The sequence below is a fragment of the Anastrepha obliqua genome, chromosome 5 (genome assembly GCF_027943255.1).
Source record: "Anastrepha obliqua isolate idAnaObli1 chromosome 5, idAnaObli1_1.0, whole genome shotgun sequence".
In the NCBI taxonomy this organism is placed as follows: domain Eukaryota; kingdom Metazoa; phylum Arthropoda; class Insecta; order Diptera; family Tephritidae; genus Anastrepha; species Anastrepha obliqua.
This window is the reverse complement of record NC_072896.1, coordinates 40,381,061-40,401,485: the sequence shown is the minus strand read 5'-3', so window position 1 is coordinate 40,401,485 and position 20,425 is coordinate 40,381,061. Positions and strand designations below refer to the sequence as shown.

Sequence of the window (20,425 nt, the reverse complement as noted above, 5' to 3'; positions counted from 1 at the left end):
TCGGAACTAAATGATCTTACTCAGAGCAAGACAGATGTGCGATTTGCACTGCATAAGATGGTTAGATCACGTTACACGTATCATCATTTACTTGTAGCGTTCATCAGTAATGTTAATATTGGCTCCATCTCCAAGTTTAAAAAAAGTAAAGCCAATTTAAGCCAATGGCGCGCACCAACCGGATAAGGAATATGACTTTCGCAAGGCAAAATTTAAATTAATAAGGCACACGGAATATAAATTTTGTCATTAAATTTCCACGATTTGTTGTTCCGGTTGCCTTTGTTTTACAATTTGCCACAGAATATTGAATAGATATATAGAAATCATGTGTTTACTTGGACAGCTTTTTTAAGGAAAGATTTCGCGTATCTATCTTCACACCCGTTCCATTGTTGTAGCTTGGTAGGGGGAAGCACTGGGAGACCATTTCGTGCTGATATTGGCATTGCGAAAGGCCAGAGGTTTTGACGATCGCTGCAGTGTCGCTGTGCTATGCTGAAATGTGACACGAGAATATCTGTTGCGGATCGCACGAAAAATTCACTGCACGAGGGGTAAAAGCTAAACGTAATTAGACACTAATAACAAATTGAGCCTACCACTATTACCGTAGTATTTTTCTCATTTTATGAGTTTTTTTCATTGGATGTGCTTCTCTTTAATTAAATTAGAACACTACACCGTGATCAATTACATATAATAAAAAGTCAATATAAATATTTCGCATTTCACGTTCGAACAGTGATGCGATCGTTTAGTTCGTCTTGAAGAAGAACAGAAAGCAAGAAGATAAAGAGTCGTTCGGAGCTGTTGGTGCGCGCCGTGAATTGTTGGAATAGTGAAAAACAGAAATTGTTGAGCTACAAAGCGAGTAAATTTTGTGAAATTATTAATTTTCAAATAAAAGTAAAATCACAGAAAAGTTAAAAAAAAAATTATATAAAATTATTACATTGTGCATTTCTTGCGCTGTCTCATTTCCCTTATCAATTTTGAATTTTACATTATTTTGTAGATATTTATGCCAACTGTGCAAAAAATTCATTCTCGTTGGGCTCTTCAAAAATACTAGCCTCCTCGCCAGCTAACTGAACAAATGTGCTTTACAAGATCGTTGCAAATGTAAATTTCATACATACATACAAACATATTTTGGTATACTGCTAAAATATATTACAAACGGTTTATTTGGAAGTAGCCCAAAACGCTCAGTTCGACTCGCGTAGCTATCCCGTACCCGAGGGAAATTTTGCATTGGCTACGAATATTTTGACAACTCAGTGCAGTTTGGCTCGGTTGCTGCTCGCAGTTTATTATTGTTGTTAACGCAACGTTATACATACTACGTCATTGTTTGCGCGCCTCATTTGCGTTAACGCGTGCCTCTCAAGTGCGGTCAACAAAAATTAAGCAAACAGAAAAAAGTTGTGCAATTAAATAAAAATGCGAATAAAGCAGAGTTTTGCCCGCAGCTTTTTGAATGAATTTAAATTGAGAAAATTTGGCTTCAACTACAACCATTTGGATCAGTTTTATCGATCACAGGTAAATGTTATATATATACATGTGTGTTCACAGGTTTGATTTCCAATAAAATTTTCCTAACCTAGAGTAACAGAAAAACGTGTCTTGGGTTGAATTCCTCGCAAGAACATTGAAAACTAGAGTGATCGTGAAAATTTAGAACTTTTGTGCATACGAAATTGTTTTCAGTGTTCGTGAGGTAAATTCCGTTGCAAATAGTATTGTGTGCTATTTTTGAGTAGGAAAAATGCGTAAACAAATGCAAATACTCCCAAAATAAGCGATAATTGCATTTAGTTTGTGCTCGCTTGGCTAAAAAAAAAAGTTTTGTGAAAAAGTTGAACAAGGTGTAGCTAATTTAAGCCAATATAGTGGTGCGCGCCAACCGGGCAAGGAATATAAATTTCGTAAGCCCAAATTTAAATTCGCAAGGCACACGGAATATTTGCCATTAAATTTCCACGATTTGTTGTTCTGGGGGTTGATTCTCGTTCTGTGTAAACGTGAAATGAAAATAAACTTCAAAATGTTTTCATATGAAAATTTTCTTTCACTTACAATTTGTGTATGAAAAAATGAAGAAAGAGATCCGTGGCAAGCGTGCAAGTGCGAGTAAAGTTGCGTGAGTACATAACCCGAAATGTTTTTAAAATTTTGTTTAAAAAATTGAAGAATTTGATAACATTTTAGGCCGTTTTTTTAATTTGCACAAATTTTTTAGATAGGATTTATATTTTTATTGTTGTAGAATAAACTCTAATTTTATAAAAGTCAATATCAGGTTAATATCAAGTCGCATTCTTGATCTCCTTGCGTTTGCGACTAGATTTTTAAGTTGTTAAATTAAACTGCCTTTTTTATATTAAGCATTACTTTTTCTGTATTTATTTGAAAAACTGTCACAGTTTTTATGATATTTTTTAAAACCGTTTTGCAGATTTTTATAGTTCAAAATCACTGTCAAGGTCTATTTTTCGGGTCAGCTTTTCGGGTTATGTACCATTTGTGGAACAACATCAACAGGTTCGCCACAAATAGCAGGAGGAGCTCGGCCAAACACTCAAAAAGGGTGTAAGCGCCAATTATATAGGGGTTTTCAACAAGGGCGGGTAGATGTTGAAATGGAATAAAATGGCGTTTGCTGTGTGGCACGTAGCGCTAACTGCTGGAACCACATATCGTCTAGGTCCATATGGTTCAATATGGGCCATAAGAAATTGGAAGGGCCACCACGTCTACCGAAAAATGGGCGCAATGCGCGCAGCGTTTGCGTTAATGAACACTCATTTTGATAATAAAGTTTTATCATTTGAACGTGCTGTTCAATCGTGTAACTTGCCATGATGATTTGGCATTAACAACTGAATAATAAACAAAAGATTTGACAGATGTCACCAAAACAAAATGGCTGCCACAGGGCGCCAAAATCGACCCGCGCCAATTGAAAAACCCTTTTGTATATATTTCGGGTTGTGTTCTAGCTTTAACATGAGGAAAGTAGTTTGTGGGCGTGTGCGCTTGTTGTTTGTAGTTTTTTAAGGGGGTGTCAACTAATATATTAACTTAAACAATTAACGAAAAAACAATTTTACACGAAAACTGTAGTAAATATTGTAAAACTGAGCACTGGACTATTTTGTGTGGGATCCACTATATGCAACTATGAATATTTAATGCTTATGATTAATATTTCTTACCAAAGAAAAAGAGATTATTTAAAGAATTTTTATTTGAAGCTTAAATAATTTGGTATAATTGAATTACATTAAAAAATAGTTTCAAACAAATGTAACGTTTGTTCATACGTTTTTGCTAAAAACGAATGGAAAAACATAAATTTGTAATTGAATGTTATTGGTAAAAGCGTCTTCCACTATTTGCAGAAGTTGCCTTTTTGCAATGTTCAAAACATCACGATTTCAAATATTTGTAGGGTACATGTACTTCGGATTCCTGAAAGGCCTCTAATTAACCTCATTGTTGGTGGATTTCGTCCATCGCGAAGTGAGCTTCTCAGTACTATCAACAAATTCCTATAAATATTAAATTATTTTCAAAATAGGATTTACTAAAACTTGTTATCTTACCTTTCCTCATTACGAACTCTTTGCTCCAAATCAAGCAAAATAATTATTTGCGATACATTTCCTTTAAATTTTTTCTTGCTTTAAAGCAAATTCATTTATAATTTGAATATCACACTTGTAAAAGCTTGATGGCTACAATGGAAACGGAACATGCATGGACTCTGTCTTTTACCAAACGATTATTTTGCGATTCTCGTTTGTGAAAAGACAGAGTGAAAAGTGTCTGTGAAAACGAAAATGAAAACTTTTTTCACTTTACGTTTACACAGAACGAGAATTGACGCCCTGGTTGCCTTTGTATTACAATGCGCCAGAGTATACTGGATAGATATATCGAAATCATGTGTTTACTTGAACAACTTGTTCTAGGAAAGATTTCCCGTCTTCACACCCGTTCCATTGTTGTAGCTTGGTAGGGGGAAGCAATGGGAGACCATTTCGTGCTGATATTGGCATTGCGAAAGGCCAGAGGTTTAACGATCGCTGCAGCGTCGCTGTGCCATGCTGAAATGTGACACGAGACTATCTGTTGCGGATCGCACGAAAAATTCACTGCACGAGGGGTAAAAGCTAAACGTAATTAGACACTAATAACAAATTGAGCCTACCACTATTACTGTAGTATTTTTCTCATTTTATGAGTTTTTTTCATTGGATGTGCTTCTCTTTAATTAAATTAGAACACTACACCGTGATCAATTACATATAATAAAAAGTCAATATAAATATTTCGCATTTCACGTTCGAACAGTGATGCGATCGTTTAGTTCGTCTTGAAAAAGAACAGAAAGCAAGAAGAGCTGTTGGTGCGCGCCGTGAATTGTTGGAATAGTGAATAACAGAAATTGTTGAGTAAAATTTTGAGAAATCATAAAACTTTAATTAAAAGCAAAATCATAGAAAAGTTCAAAAAAAAAAAAACTATATAGATATATTAAAGTTATTACATTGTGCATTTCTTGTGTTGCCTCATTTCCCTTATCAATTTTGAATTTTACATTATTTTGTAGATATTTATGCCAACTGTGCAAAAAATTTATTCTCGTTGGGCTCTTCAAACATACTAGCCTTCTCGCCACCTAATTAAACAAATGTGCTGTACAAGATCGTTGCGATTGTAAATTTCCTACATACAAATATATTTTGAAAGTAACCAAAATCGTTCGGCTTGCCTCGCGTAAATGTTCCGTACCCGAGGGAAATTTTGCATTAGCTACGAATATTTTGACAACTCAGTGCAGTTTGGCTCGGTTGCTGCTCGCAGTTTATTATTGTTGTTAACGCAACGTAATACATACTACGTCATTGTTCGCGCGCCTTATTTGCGTTAACGCGTGCCTCTCAAGTGCGGTCAACAAAAATTAAGCAAACAGAAAAAAGTTGTGCAATTAAATAAAAATGCAAATGAAGCAGAGTTTCGCCCGCAGCTTTTTGAATGAATTTAAATTGAGAAAATTTGGCTTCAATTACAATCATTTGGATCAGTTTTATCGATCACAGGTAAAAATATATCCATGCGTTCATACATACATACATACGAGTATAAAATTTTCCTAACCTAGAGTAACAGAAAAAAACGTGTCTCTGTTTAAATTGATTGCAAAAACATTGAAATCTAGAGTGATCGTGAAAATTTAGAATTACTGTGCATACGAAATTGTTTTCAGTGTTCGTGAGGTAAATTCCGTTACGAAATAGTCGTCTGTGCTATTTTTGAGTAAGGAAAAGTTCTAAACAAATGCAATAATCCCAAATAAAAAAAAGTTGTTTGACCTTTGTTGCATCAGAGTGAGCGGTAATAAATAAATAAACTTTATTGTGCGCGCATTCAACTCAAAATCAAAGTAAAATATATATGTACATATGTATAATTAACAGTTATAACAAGAAATATTTGTATGAATCCTTTTTGGCAGGTAAAACAAACTGCCTATTTGGAAATAAAATTACAGTTCTACTGTAATATCGGGTGGTTTTTTAAGAGATTGAGAAATTAAAATGATAAACAAAGCAGAAATATTGTTGAAACTGATTTTTTTCTTGCTCTCTGGGCAAAATAATGAGCCACGTATTTTTTTGTTCGCCCGAAAATCATTTTTTTCAAGATTTATCGGCAAATTTGCTGCCAGTTGCTCATAATTTTGTCAAAAATGAATCGATTTTAATAATTCTGGGTTCAAAATGATCGTCATTACTTGCACGAGTGACTTCATGTACATACAATAGCAAAAAAGTAGTTGAAAATTTTTTATTTTGCAAAAAAACAAAAAGTGTGTAATTTTTTCGAAATTCAATATTTCATAAAGTGTATTTTTTTTTAACTTTTCCAAATCAAGACGGCCCCTCAAGCTTCAATTGAGCTGAATGCCCAGTTGCTAAAATCAGTTGTTTTTGAGTAAAAAACCTGTTTCGCAATGAAACAAACTGCACTCGTTATTATATCTGATGCGATAGAGACTATTTTCTTCTCTTACTAGACTCAGTATTCTTCTTTCCGATATGATTACATTATAAAAAATTTATTTGCGTTTAGCATTTGATCGATAGGACAGGGCTATTGTTAACTTGACTTATAGATCTAATGTCGAAAGAAATATATTTTGTCAAAAGCCTACAAAGTTCATTTGTTTGGCACATATTGTCCTAAACAAGCTTATAATATTTTATAAAGGTGTCAATTTTTTTGGTAGTATTATAAACTAATTAAGGATATAGCTAAATTGAAATTGAAGTAGATGAAAAGCTTTGTTCACAGGGCAGCATACTTGATCTCGCCTGCAGTATCGTGATATTCACGGAATTTTCGGCACAAATTTTGAACAAACGGAGTAATTAATTTCTTCTTGATTACTTCTTGAATAAACAAAAAACAATAAATATATCAATAGGTTAATCAACTATATTTGTTGATGTCGTTTCGCCAAAAATCGCCTATTCTGGTGTCAAAGAAGTTGTTGAACCAGTTTTTAAGGACCTCTTTGTTATTGAAGGTAAGGCCCTTCATATGGATTTGATAGGGGGCGGAAAAGATGGTAATCGGTCGGTGAAAGGTCCGGAGAATATGGCGGATGCTTAAGGACCTCCCATTCGAGCTCTTGGAGTGCAGCTGTGACGACTTGTGCATTATGGGGCCTGGCGCTGTCGTAACCTCATTCACGCGGTGTAGCTGGGCAATGTAGACCGTGGCATTTTTTCCCCGCACCTTATGCACTACCAGTCCCACCAAACACCTATCTTGATCTTCTCCGGCTTGACTCTCGGCTTTGGCGTGTCTCCTGAAGATACCCACTCCTTTCTTTGCTTCATATGAAGGAGTATGGGCACCATTTCTCATCTCCCGTGACGATGCGGTACAAAAAGCTTTGTTTATGACCGCGTGTTGTTCGATGGCAGGCGAGATGCTGAGAAGCAATTTGAATACGACTTTCTGTGTTTTTCGTTTATGATCCCAGTTCATTGTTTCCGCCAATTCACGACTGATTTGGCGAACGTTCTCCTTCAAAAGTGATTTGAAACGTTCTTCATCGGCTGCGAGAGGTGTCACCACCATTTTTGAACTTTGCAAACCATTTCCGTACTGTAGGCTCGCCTATGACTCTTTCTTCATAAACGTCGCAAATGTCGCGGCCTGCTTCGGCAGCTTTTTGACCTCGATGAAAAGCAAAGAAGGACAGGAGTCGAAAAAGTTGATTTTTTCCCCCTGGGTATTCCGTTCCTAAGTCTAGTTTTGTAGAGCAAGCAGTAAACAAATCGTGATAAAATAAAGAAAATATAAAAACGATATGAACTTATTAGTCAACCCAATATATATGAATGTACATATTATATACTATTATAACTAGACCTTTAGTTATTTAGCTCACGGAGGATAAAATCGGTTTCATTTTTCTCCCTTTAAAATTTGACTCTCCACTATAAAGGAAATAGAGCAGTTGATTTCATTTTCGGTTCCTTAAAAGGATGAGTGGAAGCATGTCACCATTGACTTTCCTTCTGTACGGATTTTTTCTTCTCCTTGATTATGATGGAGCTAACGATATTCCTCGACATCATTTTGCACAGCCGTATTAGTTGTGTGGGGATACCAAATTCAGACATCGTGGAACTCTTTTAGTGCTGTGTGTCGATTCTCTTTCCACGGGTTGTTTTCACAAACTTGATGGATTGTGAATATCTGATGGAAGGTGGATTTTTCAGGTCTAAAGCTACATCAATTGGACTGTTGGCTGAAAATAGGTTTCAGCTTTTCGCACAATCCGCTCGATGGGACTTTTTATGCGATGTTTACTATATCGCTGTAGTTGACGCAGTTTGCAGGACCACCCTTCTCGTATATTGGGCAAAGCACACTTAAATTCCAATCAGAAAAACAAAAAAGTTTTCCTTCAAAGTGTAAGGTTTAATTCAAATTATTTAAATCTTGCCATCTATGGTATTTCCATTAACTTTTCCAATTTAAGGCAAGTTCCAGGTAACTAAATAAATGCATCTACTGCTTAAGTTTACAATGTAAGCTGACAGTCAAATTCTCACGAAACTGTGCTCAGTGTCATCACATTTATGGGAATAACCGATTGCAATGGAAACGGAGTACATAGCGCGGTATATTTTATTTGAACTTATGTGATAATAACAGCGTTTCTCATATCTCTTTAGACAAGCCTGGTGCATAGGTTATATTCCTTAGCAAGGGAAATTGCAAGGTCTTACATATCTTCTTCTTCTCCTCAATTTTGTTTCAAGTCTTACATACACACGCACATGTCTTAGATAAATAAAAAATGCATATTGAAAAAAAACTCATACTATTGCCAGAGAATCAGTGGGAATCAATTTCCAGCAACACTCTCCAAAGTGCAAGTAATGACGCTTTGGTTACTTTTCCTTTCTGAATATTCAAATCGATGTATCCGTTGAAATATTTGAAACTAATTTCCTTCTTCACAGACATTTTGTTTGCATTTGAGGGTACTTAAATTCAAGTATGATATTTCAAAGTTTATACTTAATTAATACCTCATCCAAATGTCCATAGAAAAACAGTTGCCATTTTATCAAGCCTGCTGTGAACCGGGTTTTCTCAAATTTTATTTCAAATGATAGTTGGGGTAGAGCCATATTTTTGCTACGAAATTTGTTTTCCAGGGCGGATGTGAACAAAATAATTACTGAATTTCAAACAGGTTTTCCGAGAGGATACTCAACAATAGATAATCGTTTTAACCTGTCTTCAATTGTGCATCTAAACTTTAAGGCTAAGAAGACAAATTTCAATTTTTGTCAGGTCAACATCTCAAGTACATTCGATACTATTCGCGAGGTGCATATGTTTTTTTATAACCTTGCATCGTATGGCCTTTCGAGCCGTATAATCGAAATTCTAAAACTTTTTTACAAAATACAACAAACCAGATTTGGCTGCAAGAAGAGTTTTCCCCCTCACTTTTTGTAAATCAAGGCGTTAGACAAGGTAGGCTGTTAAGACCGATCTTGTTTTCCTTGTACTTAAATGACTTAAACGAAGTCCTACCGTGTGGAATAAATGTGTCCAATTGTTGCATTAAACTTCTAATGTACGCTGAAGAATTAGTGCTTCTTGCCGAGTCTCCGACCGACCTACTGGATATGGTCAATGCAATACGAGATTATAGCTTTCAATGGGGTTTTAAAGTTAATTTGCCTAAGTCACCAGAATTTCCACTTCATACAGTTGGAAGTTTGGAGAATGACTATTAATGAATATAAATATCTTGGCGTATTGATTAACTACAAACTGTCTTACACGAAGTATTTGGAATTAAAGCTTGCCGACTCTAAAACAGCAATAAATGCTACATGGCTAAAATACTTATATGTATATAAATAACCTTCAGATTTCCATTTCTAAAAAAAATACCAGTCTAACGGTTAGACGCGATAGAAGTGAAACCTTCCGTAAAACAAACTGAGAGAGAATGAGACGAAATCAGGATTAGGAGCGGGATAATTATAGGTTCATTATAATATTGCTATAAAGTTCATATTTTATTTTCTTCATTTTATTATTATTCATCCTCAATGTTTTCAATTTCAACAAATGATACGAGTGGCTTATGATAGATAAAATATGATACAAATGCTTTGGTTTCGATGTTGGCAACATATCTTTCAAATACCGCGTCAACTGTTGTTTTTCATCGTCTTTTGGATTCAGTGCGATTGTTACACATTTTTAAATTGAATGTTGTATTGAGAAAGTCAATTAAAGGAACCGCTGTATCCAATGCAAAATTTACTTTAAAATCGCCACTTAAAATCATTGGAACTTTATCGTAATCTTTTCTAAGTATCCGCGATACTTCTGGTGTATACTTTATTAAATTTTCGTGAATGAATTCCGTGATGCTATTTATTGATTGATTCGGTGAAATATAATATAAATTGCCACAATTAAAACTGTTTTTCCATTGCACAATCCGGTTTTTAGTTTTATTTTCTTTTTGTTTTTTTTTTTTCTGTCGATATTCACGACACTTTTCTGCATTATTTTTCGGCATAATTGTGGTAAATATTTAAAAATGAAAATATTTACGAATATAAAAATACGGACGCAATACAGCACACGCGGTTGCTATTATGAGCGTCGTAACGCGTATATTACACAGACGTACTAACATACACACAAACATTCGTACGACCCTTCGTCTAAGCAAGTATTAGGTAGTGTGTATAGGTATACATAATGCCTTCTCGCTCACCGTGGCTCCGTAATACGCAGGCGCGCACACATACGTACTAGCATACATACAAACATACATACGTAAGACGCTTGAACTAAACACCAAAGCAAGTAATAGACAGTGTAGTATACATACTACAATACTCACTATACTAGCGTGGCTCAGCAGTACGCAGCCACACACATATACGTACATATATCAACATATAACGCTTCGTAGTGTCGCTTTTTCGTTTCATCGAGTCTCAAATCACTCCCAACGATTCTAAAGAAGTTTTCACTTCAAAACTAAACATTTTTGATGCGTTCTCAAGATCGACTATATTTTATGATGACTAGGTTTGGGGTGTAGAAAAATATGAGCCAGTAAAGAGACTTTTGCGTTTCTCTTAAGAAAACTGATCTTTTTGCCTGCAAATACTCCCAATTACATGACCCACATTGAAACCAATCTATTTCCGCAGTATTTGCATAGTCTTAGAGCTTATATGTATTACGTTTTGAACTGTTTTTCTCTGCCAAGTGACAGACTTCACCATATCTCTGCTAAAGAGACTATGCGCCTTGGTGTACACTGGGTAAAAAAATGGAACGATTTATAGCAGACGTTAAATATGCAGACTCAAAATGTCTTTTCCTTTGCTTCCATGACGACATATATTCCGGAGTTTATAGAAAAACTAAATGTCAAAGAATACTCGGTATTTTTAAACTCAGTCAAAAAATCTACATCTCACGATTCGTATCCTGGTCTATCAGCTACACACATCAATTAATTCAGTGACGACTTGTCTGCTTATGCTATAAATTTTATGTGTCGTGCATGTGGAAAGCTACTTAATCTGAACGCAATGCCTTTTAAAAAATTAACTTCTACCGCTTGTTCAATTTGTAATTTGGAAGTCCCTGAAAATATTCAGCACGTCATTGGTTCCTGTCCTGTCTATACAAAAATTACGTTGTGAACATTTTGGACATTGGATCTCTTAAATATATTATATAATATGTAAACGTGATTTTGAACGGTAGGGATTATAAAGCTCTGTACAAATTCATATATAGCGAATTGGTTGGTGCGTGACTACTATGCGAAATTCGGAGTACGTTGGTTCGAATCTCCGTGAAACACCAAATGAAGAAAAAGTTTTTTTTAGTAGCGGTCGCCCCTTGGCAAGCAATGGCAAATCTCCATATGTATTTCTGCCATGAAAAAGTTCCTCATAAAACATATCTGCCGTTCGGAGTCGGCTTAAAACTGTAGGTCCCTCCATTTGTCGAACAACAACCAGACGAACGTCATATAATGGGAGGAGAAGCTCGGCCAAACACCCAAAAAGGGTGTAAGCGCCATGAATTATATTCTTAATGAATTCTCGTAATCTTGTTATTTGTTGTGTACTGATTAATTAATTAATTTATATATTTGTTTTTTTTAATTTTAGGATTAGTTTTGTTTTTTAAATGTTGAACAAAAAAAAAATGACTATGTGCCAAAATAATATTTTTCTTTATTATACGCCCGACTGACAACTTTCGTCATAGTCGTACGTTCTGTTATTTATTATTATGCCATTGTAAGTAAATATGAAATAAAGAACATGAAACAACAACAACAATTAGACTACCTGTTACGTCGAAAGTCTATAAGTATATATATTGCATTTTGCTATGAAAATAAGTAATAGTTAAATACAGCGAGCAGGCAAGGGAATCTGTACACTCTGATTACTACGTGTTCTGGAAAAATACAAAGTATTTTAAATGTCAGTCATTCAGAGTATGAGATTAACTTGTTACAATGTGCTTGTGAATATGATTGCATTCCCAGTTAATTAAAAAAAAAGATAATAATCATTAGTATTACGCTTTATTAAATAAATTTTTTAAATTTTAGTGTTTGTGTTATTACGTAAAAAAATAGTATCAGTAAAATGAAATATCAATAAAATAAACTTTAAACTAATATTTATTAGCCGGCCAATGGAGTATGGAATACGTCACCGAAACGAAAATCGACGTTTCTCGCAAAAATATTAGTAATAACAGGAAAATATTTCGAGGATGCTACAGAATCACACCCAATAAGAAAATGCCGCGCTAGAAGACTATCGAATTAAACTTGGTGAACCACATCGTGGGCAGTTCGACATGCCTAAAGGGCATTGTTAGCTCAAACTAAAGGTGTGCGCTGTTGTATTTGCTGAAGCTCGTGAGATTTTATGAAGCATCCATTCGATATCATCTCCTGCGACATTTCCTCTGCCTTGTAAATATTTAGCATTCCTTGTTACAAGATATTGGAGGAAATATCACTTGTCATTCAAGTAACTACGTTTGAATTCCTTTTCAAATACTCGTAAAATACTACCAAGGATTTCTGTGTCATTAGAATGCTTTTCTGGAAATGTTGCAACCAACTTTTGTTTGCAATAATAGACATCAACTCGTTTATTTGAGAATTTGTGAGGAAATTCAAATTCCTAGGCATTGAAGGCAAAGAATTTCAGGAAAAGGATATTGTCTTGTAAGCGTGGTCGTGGCGGTCATTTGCATGATGTTATTTCCCACTAGTAATGGCATGCCGCCGTAGCCGAATGGGTTGGTGCGTGATTACCATTCGGAATTCACAGAAAGGTCGTTGGTTCGAATCTCGGTGAAAGCAAAATTAATAAAAACATTTTTCTAATAGCGGTCGCCCCTCGGCAGGCAATGGCAAACCTCCGAGTGTATTTCTGAAATGAAAAAGCTCCTCATAAAAATATCTATCGCTCGGAGTCGGCTTGAAACTGTAGGTCCCTCCATTTGTGGATCAACATCAAGACGCACACCACAAATATGAGGAGGAGCTCCTTCCTCTTTATAATGAAATAAACATCCGATCATTTATATTAAAAAATAGCATTTTTCTTTGAATATCAAAATAACACCTTTTATTGGAAAACCCTTTAGTATCTGTGTACTGCAGCTGTCTAGTTCATAAGTGTCAAATATGATTGAAGTGTCAAAAATAAGTCAGTAGAATAAATGTGTTTAGTTCTTTTGTTTTTGTATATTTTTTAAAGGTTTCTTTAATATTATTTTTATATTCATTTCAGGGTTTATCAATAAATCCACAAAAATTTGTCTACCCGTTTATATTTGGCAGATTAGCTGCAAAATTGAAAATCAGCTGTCAAGACTGGTTTGAAAGGTTTTTCTTTATAGAAATTGGTTTGGTGTAACATTTGTGTGTTTGGTTTGTTTAATTATTTTTAGCGATATGAAATCAACAGCAAGTTATCGACGAAGATTCAGCGCTAGCGAGATGGTCATACCTCAAGAGTGATAGAAACAAGATTGCGCATTAGAGAGCGCGTGACGTCATATTGGTGTAGTTGAATGAGAAAGATGTGCAAATGCGAAGAAGAATGAAAGAAGAAGAAGAAATTATTGCAGAACTGTGACTTCATACACACAGCAAATAGTTTCGAGGATAAGCTCTATTCGGGTTTCCTGTGCTTTTGGAACAGTCTCGTATGAAGCAGTGCGTGTCATATCGGGGTAGAATATATGACAAAGCCAAAAGTCTAAATAGACGATTTACGGCTGACGAGCGCAAAGAAGAAAGACAGAGGAGCATGAATAAGTGGTACAATCGCTGGGATTTAGCGACAAAAGGGAGATGGACACACATACTTATCGGTAGCGTACAGACATGGGCGAGCGAAGGTATGGTGAAACAATTCCTGACGGGACATGGCTGCTTCAGTGAGTACCTTCATAGATTTGGTCAAGATGGCGCTACGGAGTGCTCGTTCTGTGGTAGTTGCAGTGAAAATGCGGAACATATCTTCGCTTCCCGCCCGATATATTATATGTGTCCGTGTATAGAAACGATAGTTAAAGAAAGAGTTACTCCAAACAATATAGAAAAGCACATGTTGCAATCGAAGTTGGTGTGGGCCAAAATGAAAGAATGGGAGCGCTGCACAGAAAGAGACAACCAAACAAGGGAAAGTAGACCAATGTGTATGTGAAGAGACATAAATCGTCCAGCTTTGCTCTGCGAAGAAATACTTGACGCCGGGACCGCAGGGCAAATTAAAGTTATAGAGGTCGAAGTTAAAGGTTTAGTACGTAGGTAGACTGTTTCGTAAGTTCAGTTTAGTAAGATGATTCTGACTGTGCGTGGTACCAAATGTGGTGCGTCTTTAGCGAGTAGTATGAATCGTGCATGCCGTCTATGTTGACGGTGTCTATGTCTGATTCCCCCTCAAGATTAAAAAAAAAAAACAAAGCAATTCTGCCAAATTCACTGAGAGCAAAGTTGCGGTACCGCGATCCTCTTCTTCTTGATTAGCGCGCAGCGCGATAGCCGCTTACGCGAAGTCCTTCTCCTCCTGATATTTCCTCCAAAGAGGAGGTCGTGCTTTTCCTCTGCTACTAGCTGGTACCGCTGCTGCTGGATTTTTATTCGCTGCGCTATGTCTATGCCGTCGTAAAGCTCACATGTATCGCCTACGATACGCGCCGTCACCAAAGTGCAGAGCTCCAAAAATCTTCCGCAGAATCTTTCTCTCAAACAATCCAAGTCGGATATTTTCATCGTCCACGCATCTGCGTTATACGATAGAACGGGCATGATAAGAATCTTATAAAGTGTGAGTTTTGTTCACCGACAGACGACTTTACTTTACTACTCAATTACCTACTTAGCCCAAAATAGCATTTGTTGTCGGTGTTAATGCTGGTTCCTAAATAAACAAAGTCTTTCACAACCTCGAAATCATAACTGTCAACAGTGACGAGTGCGCCGACTGTTTGTTTCATGTCTTCATTTTATCCTTTTGCTTTTTTTTACAGTCCACAAGCACTGAGGGTACTAGTATTTCTGTCATTAAAAAGCTTCTTATAAACCTTAAATGTCGCTCGGAGGCGACATGAAACTGTCTCTCCACTTGTAGGACAATATCAAAAATATCACATATTTAATAATTATAATGCTTTAGAAATTATATACATACATATGCATGTACCTATAAGATTGTGTAATTAATGTTTTTGCTTTTATTTTGCAGTGGCAAAGCAAAGAGCGCAGCGTCTACTTTTTGCTGTACAAATGGATTTGGGCGTGCTTCTTTATTTCTGTATTCACAGCATCCTTGGTTTTGCAATTATCAGGTGGCAAACTCTTTATCTTCTTGACAAACTGGGGCATAATTCTGTGCCTTTTGACACAGATAAGCGGTGCTGTACTCGCGACACGATGGCATTTCAATTCGGGCGGTGCACGCAGCGTGGTGATTGAGGCGCGCACTCTAAAAGAGCCACCGCCCACGCCGAAGCTCGTGCAGTTCTACTGGTGGTGTCATGGCGTAGGTTTGTCGTTGGCACTCATTATTACGACAGTTTATTGGATTTTCTTGCATGGGAAAATGAGTAAGTAATGACAAATGGCAAAAATCTATGAATTAGTTTATTATTAATTAGACTATTAAAATACTGCAGTAAATAATTAGACAAAATTGAAAAAATTCCAGAGCTGCGTATTTTATAGAACAAAATATTGTGCTGAAATAAAACAAATTCAGACGACTTGCTTGTTCATCTGTTACACGATTCTTTCTATGATCTGTGAGCCAAGTCGGGTGTAGTTTGTTTTGTTTACAGCTAGTGAAAATCGTATCAATATCGATCGACATTACTTGAACAAATTGGACTAAAGGTTTCTTACAAACCTCAATTTTCAAAAGTTGCAAAGGTAACAAATTTCTTTGTACACCCAATACCGTATCCTTACATACATACATACCTACCTTATTGTTTTAAGGTTCAAGCAATCATTTCTCTTTTAGCCTCTCGCCAGGGCATGTTTTGTATGCTATTCGACACCCTATGTGGCAGAGTTATGTTTTAAATTTCAATGTTTACGTGAAACTCCAACTGAACATTTCATTCGTTCATGGGTGCAAAGGTTAGGAGCAAACAGCCGAAGTTCGGTGGACATCCGGACATCGAGAAGAAATTAAAATAATGAAATAGTCGCATCAAGTTTTCCCAATAATCTAAATCAGTCCGTGTACAAGAGAGCGGCTACCCAAAGACTTCGAAAAACTATTATGCATTAATATTCAGAAGGATCTTGGACTTCATCCCTCCAAAATTTAAATCGTGCAGGCGCTTAAACCTAATGATTACAATTTTCGTAAGCATTCCTGTAGTGTTGAACCCCCATTTTCATGTAAATGGTAGTGTAGATAAGAAAAATTGCCGTTACTGGTCACCCAATGAACAGAACCCACTATTAAAACATAAACAGCCAAATCGCAGTCACAGAGTGACTGTTTAGTGTGTATTGTCAAGCATTGGAGTAATTCGAAAGTATTTTTAAGAAAAACGTCGGAAGCAAGCAATTTATGTGAACGTTTCCTGTTATCGGCGCGTGCTGAACGATTACATACTTTCCGTTAATAATGAGAGAACATCCTTCCTTCAATACACACACATGGTTTCGGCAAGATGGCGCCATGCCGCACACGGCTAGAGATACCAAGCCGATACTGGATGATTTCTTCTCCAACAAACTGAAAAGCCGTTTCGGTGACATATCCTGGCGTCTGATCTCTCCATCTACGATCCGCGATTCGTAGGTATTTTGAGGAGATTGCAGTCTTGATTGAACCCAGTGGTGTGAATGCCGATTCTGCAGGAATGTTATACATGACAGATCCACCTTTTGCCAGTTCGTCTGCTTTTTCGCTTTCTTCAATATTGCGATACCGCGAGACCCACATTAACACAAGGTTAAGCTTTTCGCGCAAATTGGTAAACTATTTCTACTTTATACCAGCAGGTTAGAGGTTGTTGTGGCCGAATCCAGTGCCTTGATTGCGGCTTGGCTATCTGAAAGAGTTGCGATATTGTCTTTATAAGAAAAGTCTGCGATTAGTAACCTACAAGCTTCCCCTAATGCCAATACTTCTACCTGGAAACACTGCAGGTATTAGGAAGACGCACAGATTTTTCAATTCTAAGTTTATGGGAATATATACCCATTGATCGAAATTGTTTAGTGAAAGTCCTTTACTGCATTCCTCCTGAAATGGAAAGAGAATGGCAAAATTCCTAATGAATTTCACCGTTGGGACGATATAATCAGTCCTCCGTGAGATGTACTGAGTGAGTTAGTCGCAATAGTTGACTGGCCATAAGCTGCCATGATGCACTCATGGTAGCTGTTTTCTTGATATACAGATCTATTGGAATAACGTGCATTATGAGCCTCCCTAGGACATAATCTGATTGCACCGGCCGTTATTGCGCAGGTTGATCTTTCTATTCTAATAAGTAATTTGACGTTGTAATCTCTTCCTACGCGGCCGAATGGGTGGTTGCGTAACTACCATTCGGTTGTGTGTAAGTTTGAATCTTCGCGCATTAACATCAAATAAAAGAACCAGTTTTTTCTAATAACGGTTGCCCCTCGGCAACTAATGGTAAACCACCGAGCGTATTTCTGCCATGAAAAAGCTCCTCATAAAAACCACTTGCCGTTCGAAGTCGGCTTAAAACTGTAGGTCCCTCCATTTGTAGATCACAAATAGGCTCGGCCAAACTCCTAACAGAAGTGCAGGCGCCAATTATTTATTTTATTCATCTCTTCCTAGAGCTTTCCACCAATCTGCCGATCCGTGTGATAAAATTGGTCGTAGAACCGCTCTATACCACAATGCAGTACACTAAGGTTGAAGATCCCACATTCTTTCAAGCATACGTTGAGAGGCATACAGAGCAATTTCTGGTTTCCTTACCTGTTCTTCAATGTTCAGTTTCCAGCTAAGTTTGGAGTCCAAGATTACCCGTAAGTACTTTGCGCTGGGTGAACTTGAGAGAGTTTGTCCATTAATAAGTGGCATTACCGAATCTTACGGTAGTGGCAAAAATCATGAGTTCTGTTTTACGTGGGTTCAATCGTGGGTTCACTGAGCTTATCTAACGCCCTTTGAATGATCCCTCTGTGGTGTGAGGATGCAGTCCTCATGCCATTACCACCTCATCATAAGCTTACGCCATCACTGTTACCCCACCTCTATTAAGTTTAATCAAGCTTTTGCTCATCACACATAGGCAGGTGATATTTAGCAAAAATTGAGGCTCAACAATTCACGCCGGTCTAGAAGTATTAATTGGAATCTTTTCCAGGTTCAAGCAAATATATCGTCTGCTAAATACATTTACAACTAAGTTGGCCTTGCTGAATTGGCATAACAAAAGATTTAGTTTTTACCAGCAATTACATTAATCTTTATACAGAAACGAAATCAGCATCAATATTACAACCCACATAGTAATGCTTTCTTTGTATTTTTTTTATATTAGACAAACCAATGCGTTATCCAGTGCTCAGTTTCGTTACACACTGCCTCAATTCAGTATTTATGCTGGTAGATTTTTTTGTTGTCGCATTTCCGGTGCGTGTACTACATGTCATCTATTGGATGCTACTGCCTATAATCTACTATCTGTTTACTGTAGTCTATTTTATCGCCGGCGGCTTGGATGAGTAAGTGCATACATGGGAGTTAATGAAACTTCAATCAAATATAAAAATAAGTATATAAATACTTACATAAAGCATGATTTATGTAAATTTGTATACCAGCTATTCACACCTAATTTGATTTTATTTTTCCATATTTCCTGTTTTTAGATATGGCAATCACTATGTGTATCCAATTTTGGACTGGACTACTCCAGCGCGCGCCATAACCACATTTGCTGGAGTTTTCGTTTTGTATGTGATCTATGCAATTATTTTGTTTGCGCTAAGTAAGTTCAAGCGGTACCTTTCACGAACCCTGAATGCAATGGATAGTCCACATGCCATCGGATTAATTTAAAATGCTTCTTTCAATGACTTGTATATGATTTTTATGCGACTTTTATATGATTTCATGCGACTTTTATCATGCCACATCGTAGTATATGAATTTTTTATTAGAGATATATTCATACATATATTCATTACACCCTTACACGTACACATGTATCTAGAATACATACATATATCATTGTCACGTGCATATAACTAGTAAGTATGTAATAATTTTATTTTAGTATTTTGGAATTAAAGAAAAAGACAATAGAACTTTATGAATTGGTAGTGCCTAAGAAAACTGAAAATAGTGTCCTGAAAAATAATAGCTAGAATTGATTAATAAATAATGAGTGGTGAAAGCTTTTTTCTACTAATTTTATTATTGATTTATTGATAGTGGGCTGGTCAGTTTTACATATTAAAAAAAAAAAAATAATTCAGAAAGTTGTTGCTCTACAGCGCGCAGTGGGAAATTTCATAGATTGAGCTAAAATTAACTTATAAAATCTACAAATGATGAAGCTTTGATTTAAAAATTTGGGGTTAGTCTTTTGCACAGCGACTAACGTTACACATCGCTGTCCATTGGTATACGAGGTGTGTTCAAAAAGTATCGAGAATTTTGAATTTTCGCAAGTTATGTATATTCGAATTTCGATTTTTTTGTGGCGATATGTTGGTGGGAGACATAATCACCGAGAAGATGTGAACGACGAAAAGCATGCCGGAGAAATATTCACACATTGTAACTCACACTGTCAATTTGACAGTTCGGTTCCGCCCTAAGCGTTAAAAAAGTTAGCGACATTATGGCTGGATCAAAAGAACGCTGTACCCGTTGCCACTGCTCCGAATTACAACCAAACTTTACGAAACCCATTTTCAATACTTACTTAACAATGTGCATAAGTTTGGTTTGATTCGGTGCAAAGACACGGCGGGTCCACGTTTTGACCTATATCTCGAGACCCTATCTACCAATAGGTATCCAAATTATACGGAAACCATCTTCAATACCTCCTTAACAATGTGTGTAAGTTTGGTTTAATTCGGTTTAAAGACACGGCGGGTCCACGTTTTGGCATATATTTCGAGACCCTAGTCATCAATAGGTATGAAAATTACCCCGTATTAAAGCACTTATCAACAGCTTTCATTTGATACCCATATTGTACATACACAACCAAAGGTTACCCGGGTCCACGTTTTGACCTATATCTCGAGACCCCAGTCACA

General features: G+C 36.5%; 1 protein-coding gene across 5 annotated transcripts; it reads left to right on the top strand.

Annotated features, from left to right (window-relative positions):
- Nucleotides 1-553: 553 nt before the first annotated feature.
- Nucleotides 554-19,563, top strand: LOC129247940 (protein rolling stone). Of its 5 annotated transcripts, none has more exons than XM_054887323.1 (5): nt 554-570; nt 1,019-1,548; nt 15,390-15,750; nt 18,691-18,874; nt 19,022-19,563. In XM_054887323.1, exons 2-5 carry the CDS (start codon nt 1,447-1,449, stop codon nt 19,209-19,211), a joined length of 837 nt encoding a protein of 278 aa, XP_054743298.1. In that variant the 5' UTR covers nt 554-570; nt 1,019-1,446; the 3' UTR covers nt 19,212-19,563. The 5 variants fall into 5 exon arrangements, with proteins under 5 accessions (XP_054743298.1, XP_054743296.1, XP_054743295.1 ...); XM_054887321.1 differs by lacking the exon at nt 554-570 and adding an exon at nt 718-857; XM_054887320.1 differs by lacking the exon at nt 554-570 and adding an exon at nt 718-874.
- Nucleotides 19,564-20,425: the final 862 nt, after the last annotated feature.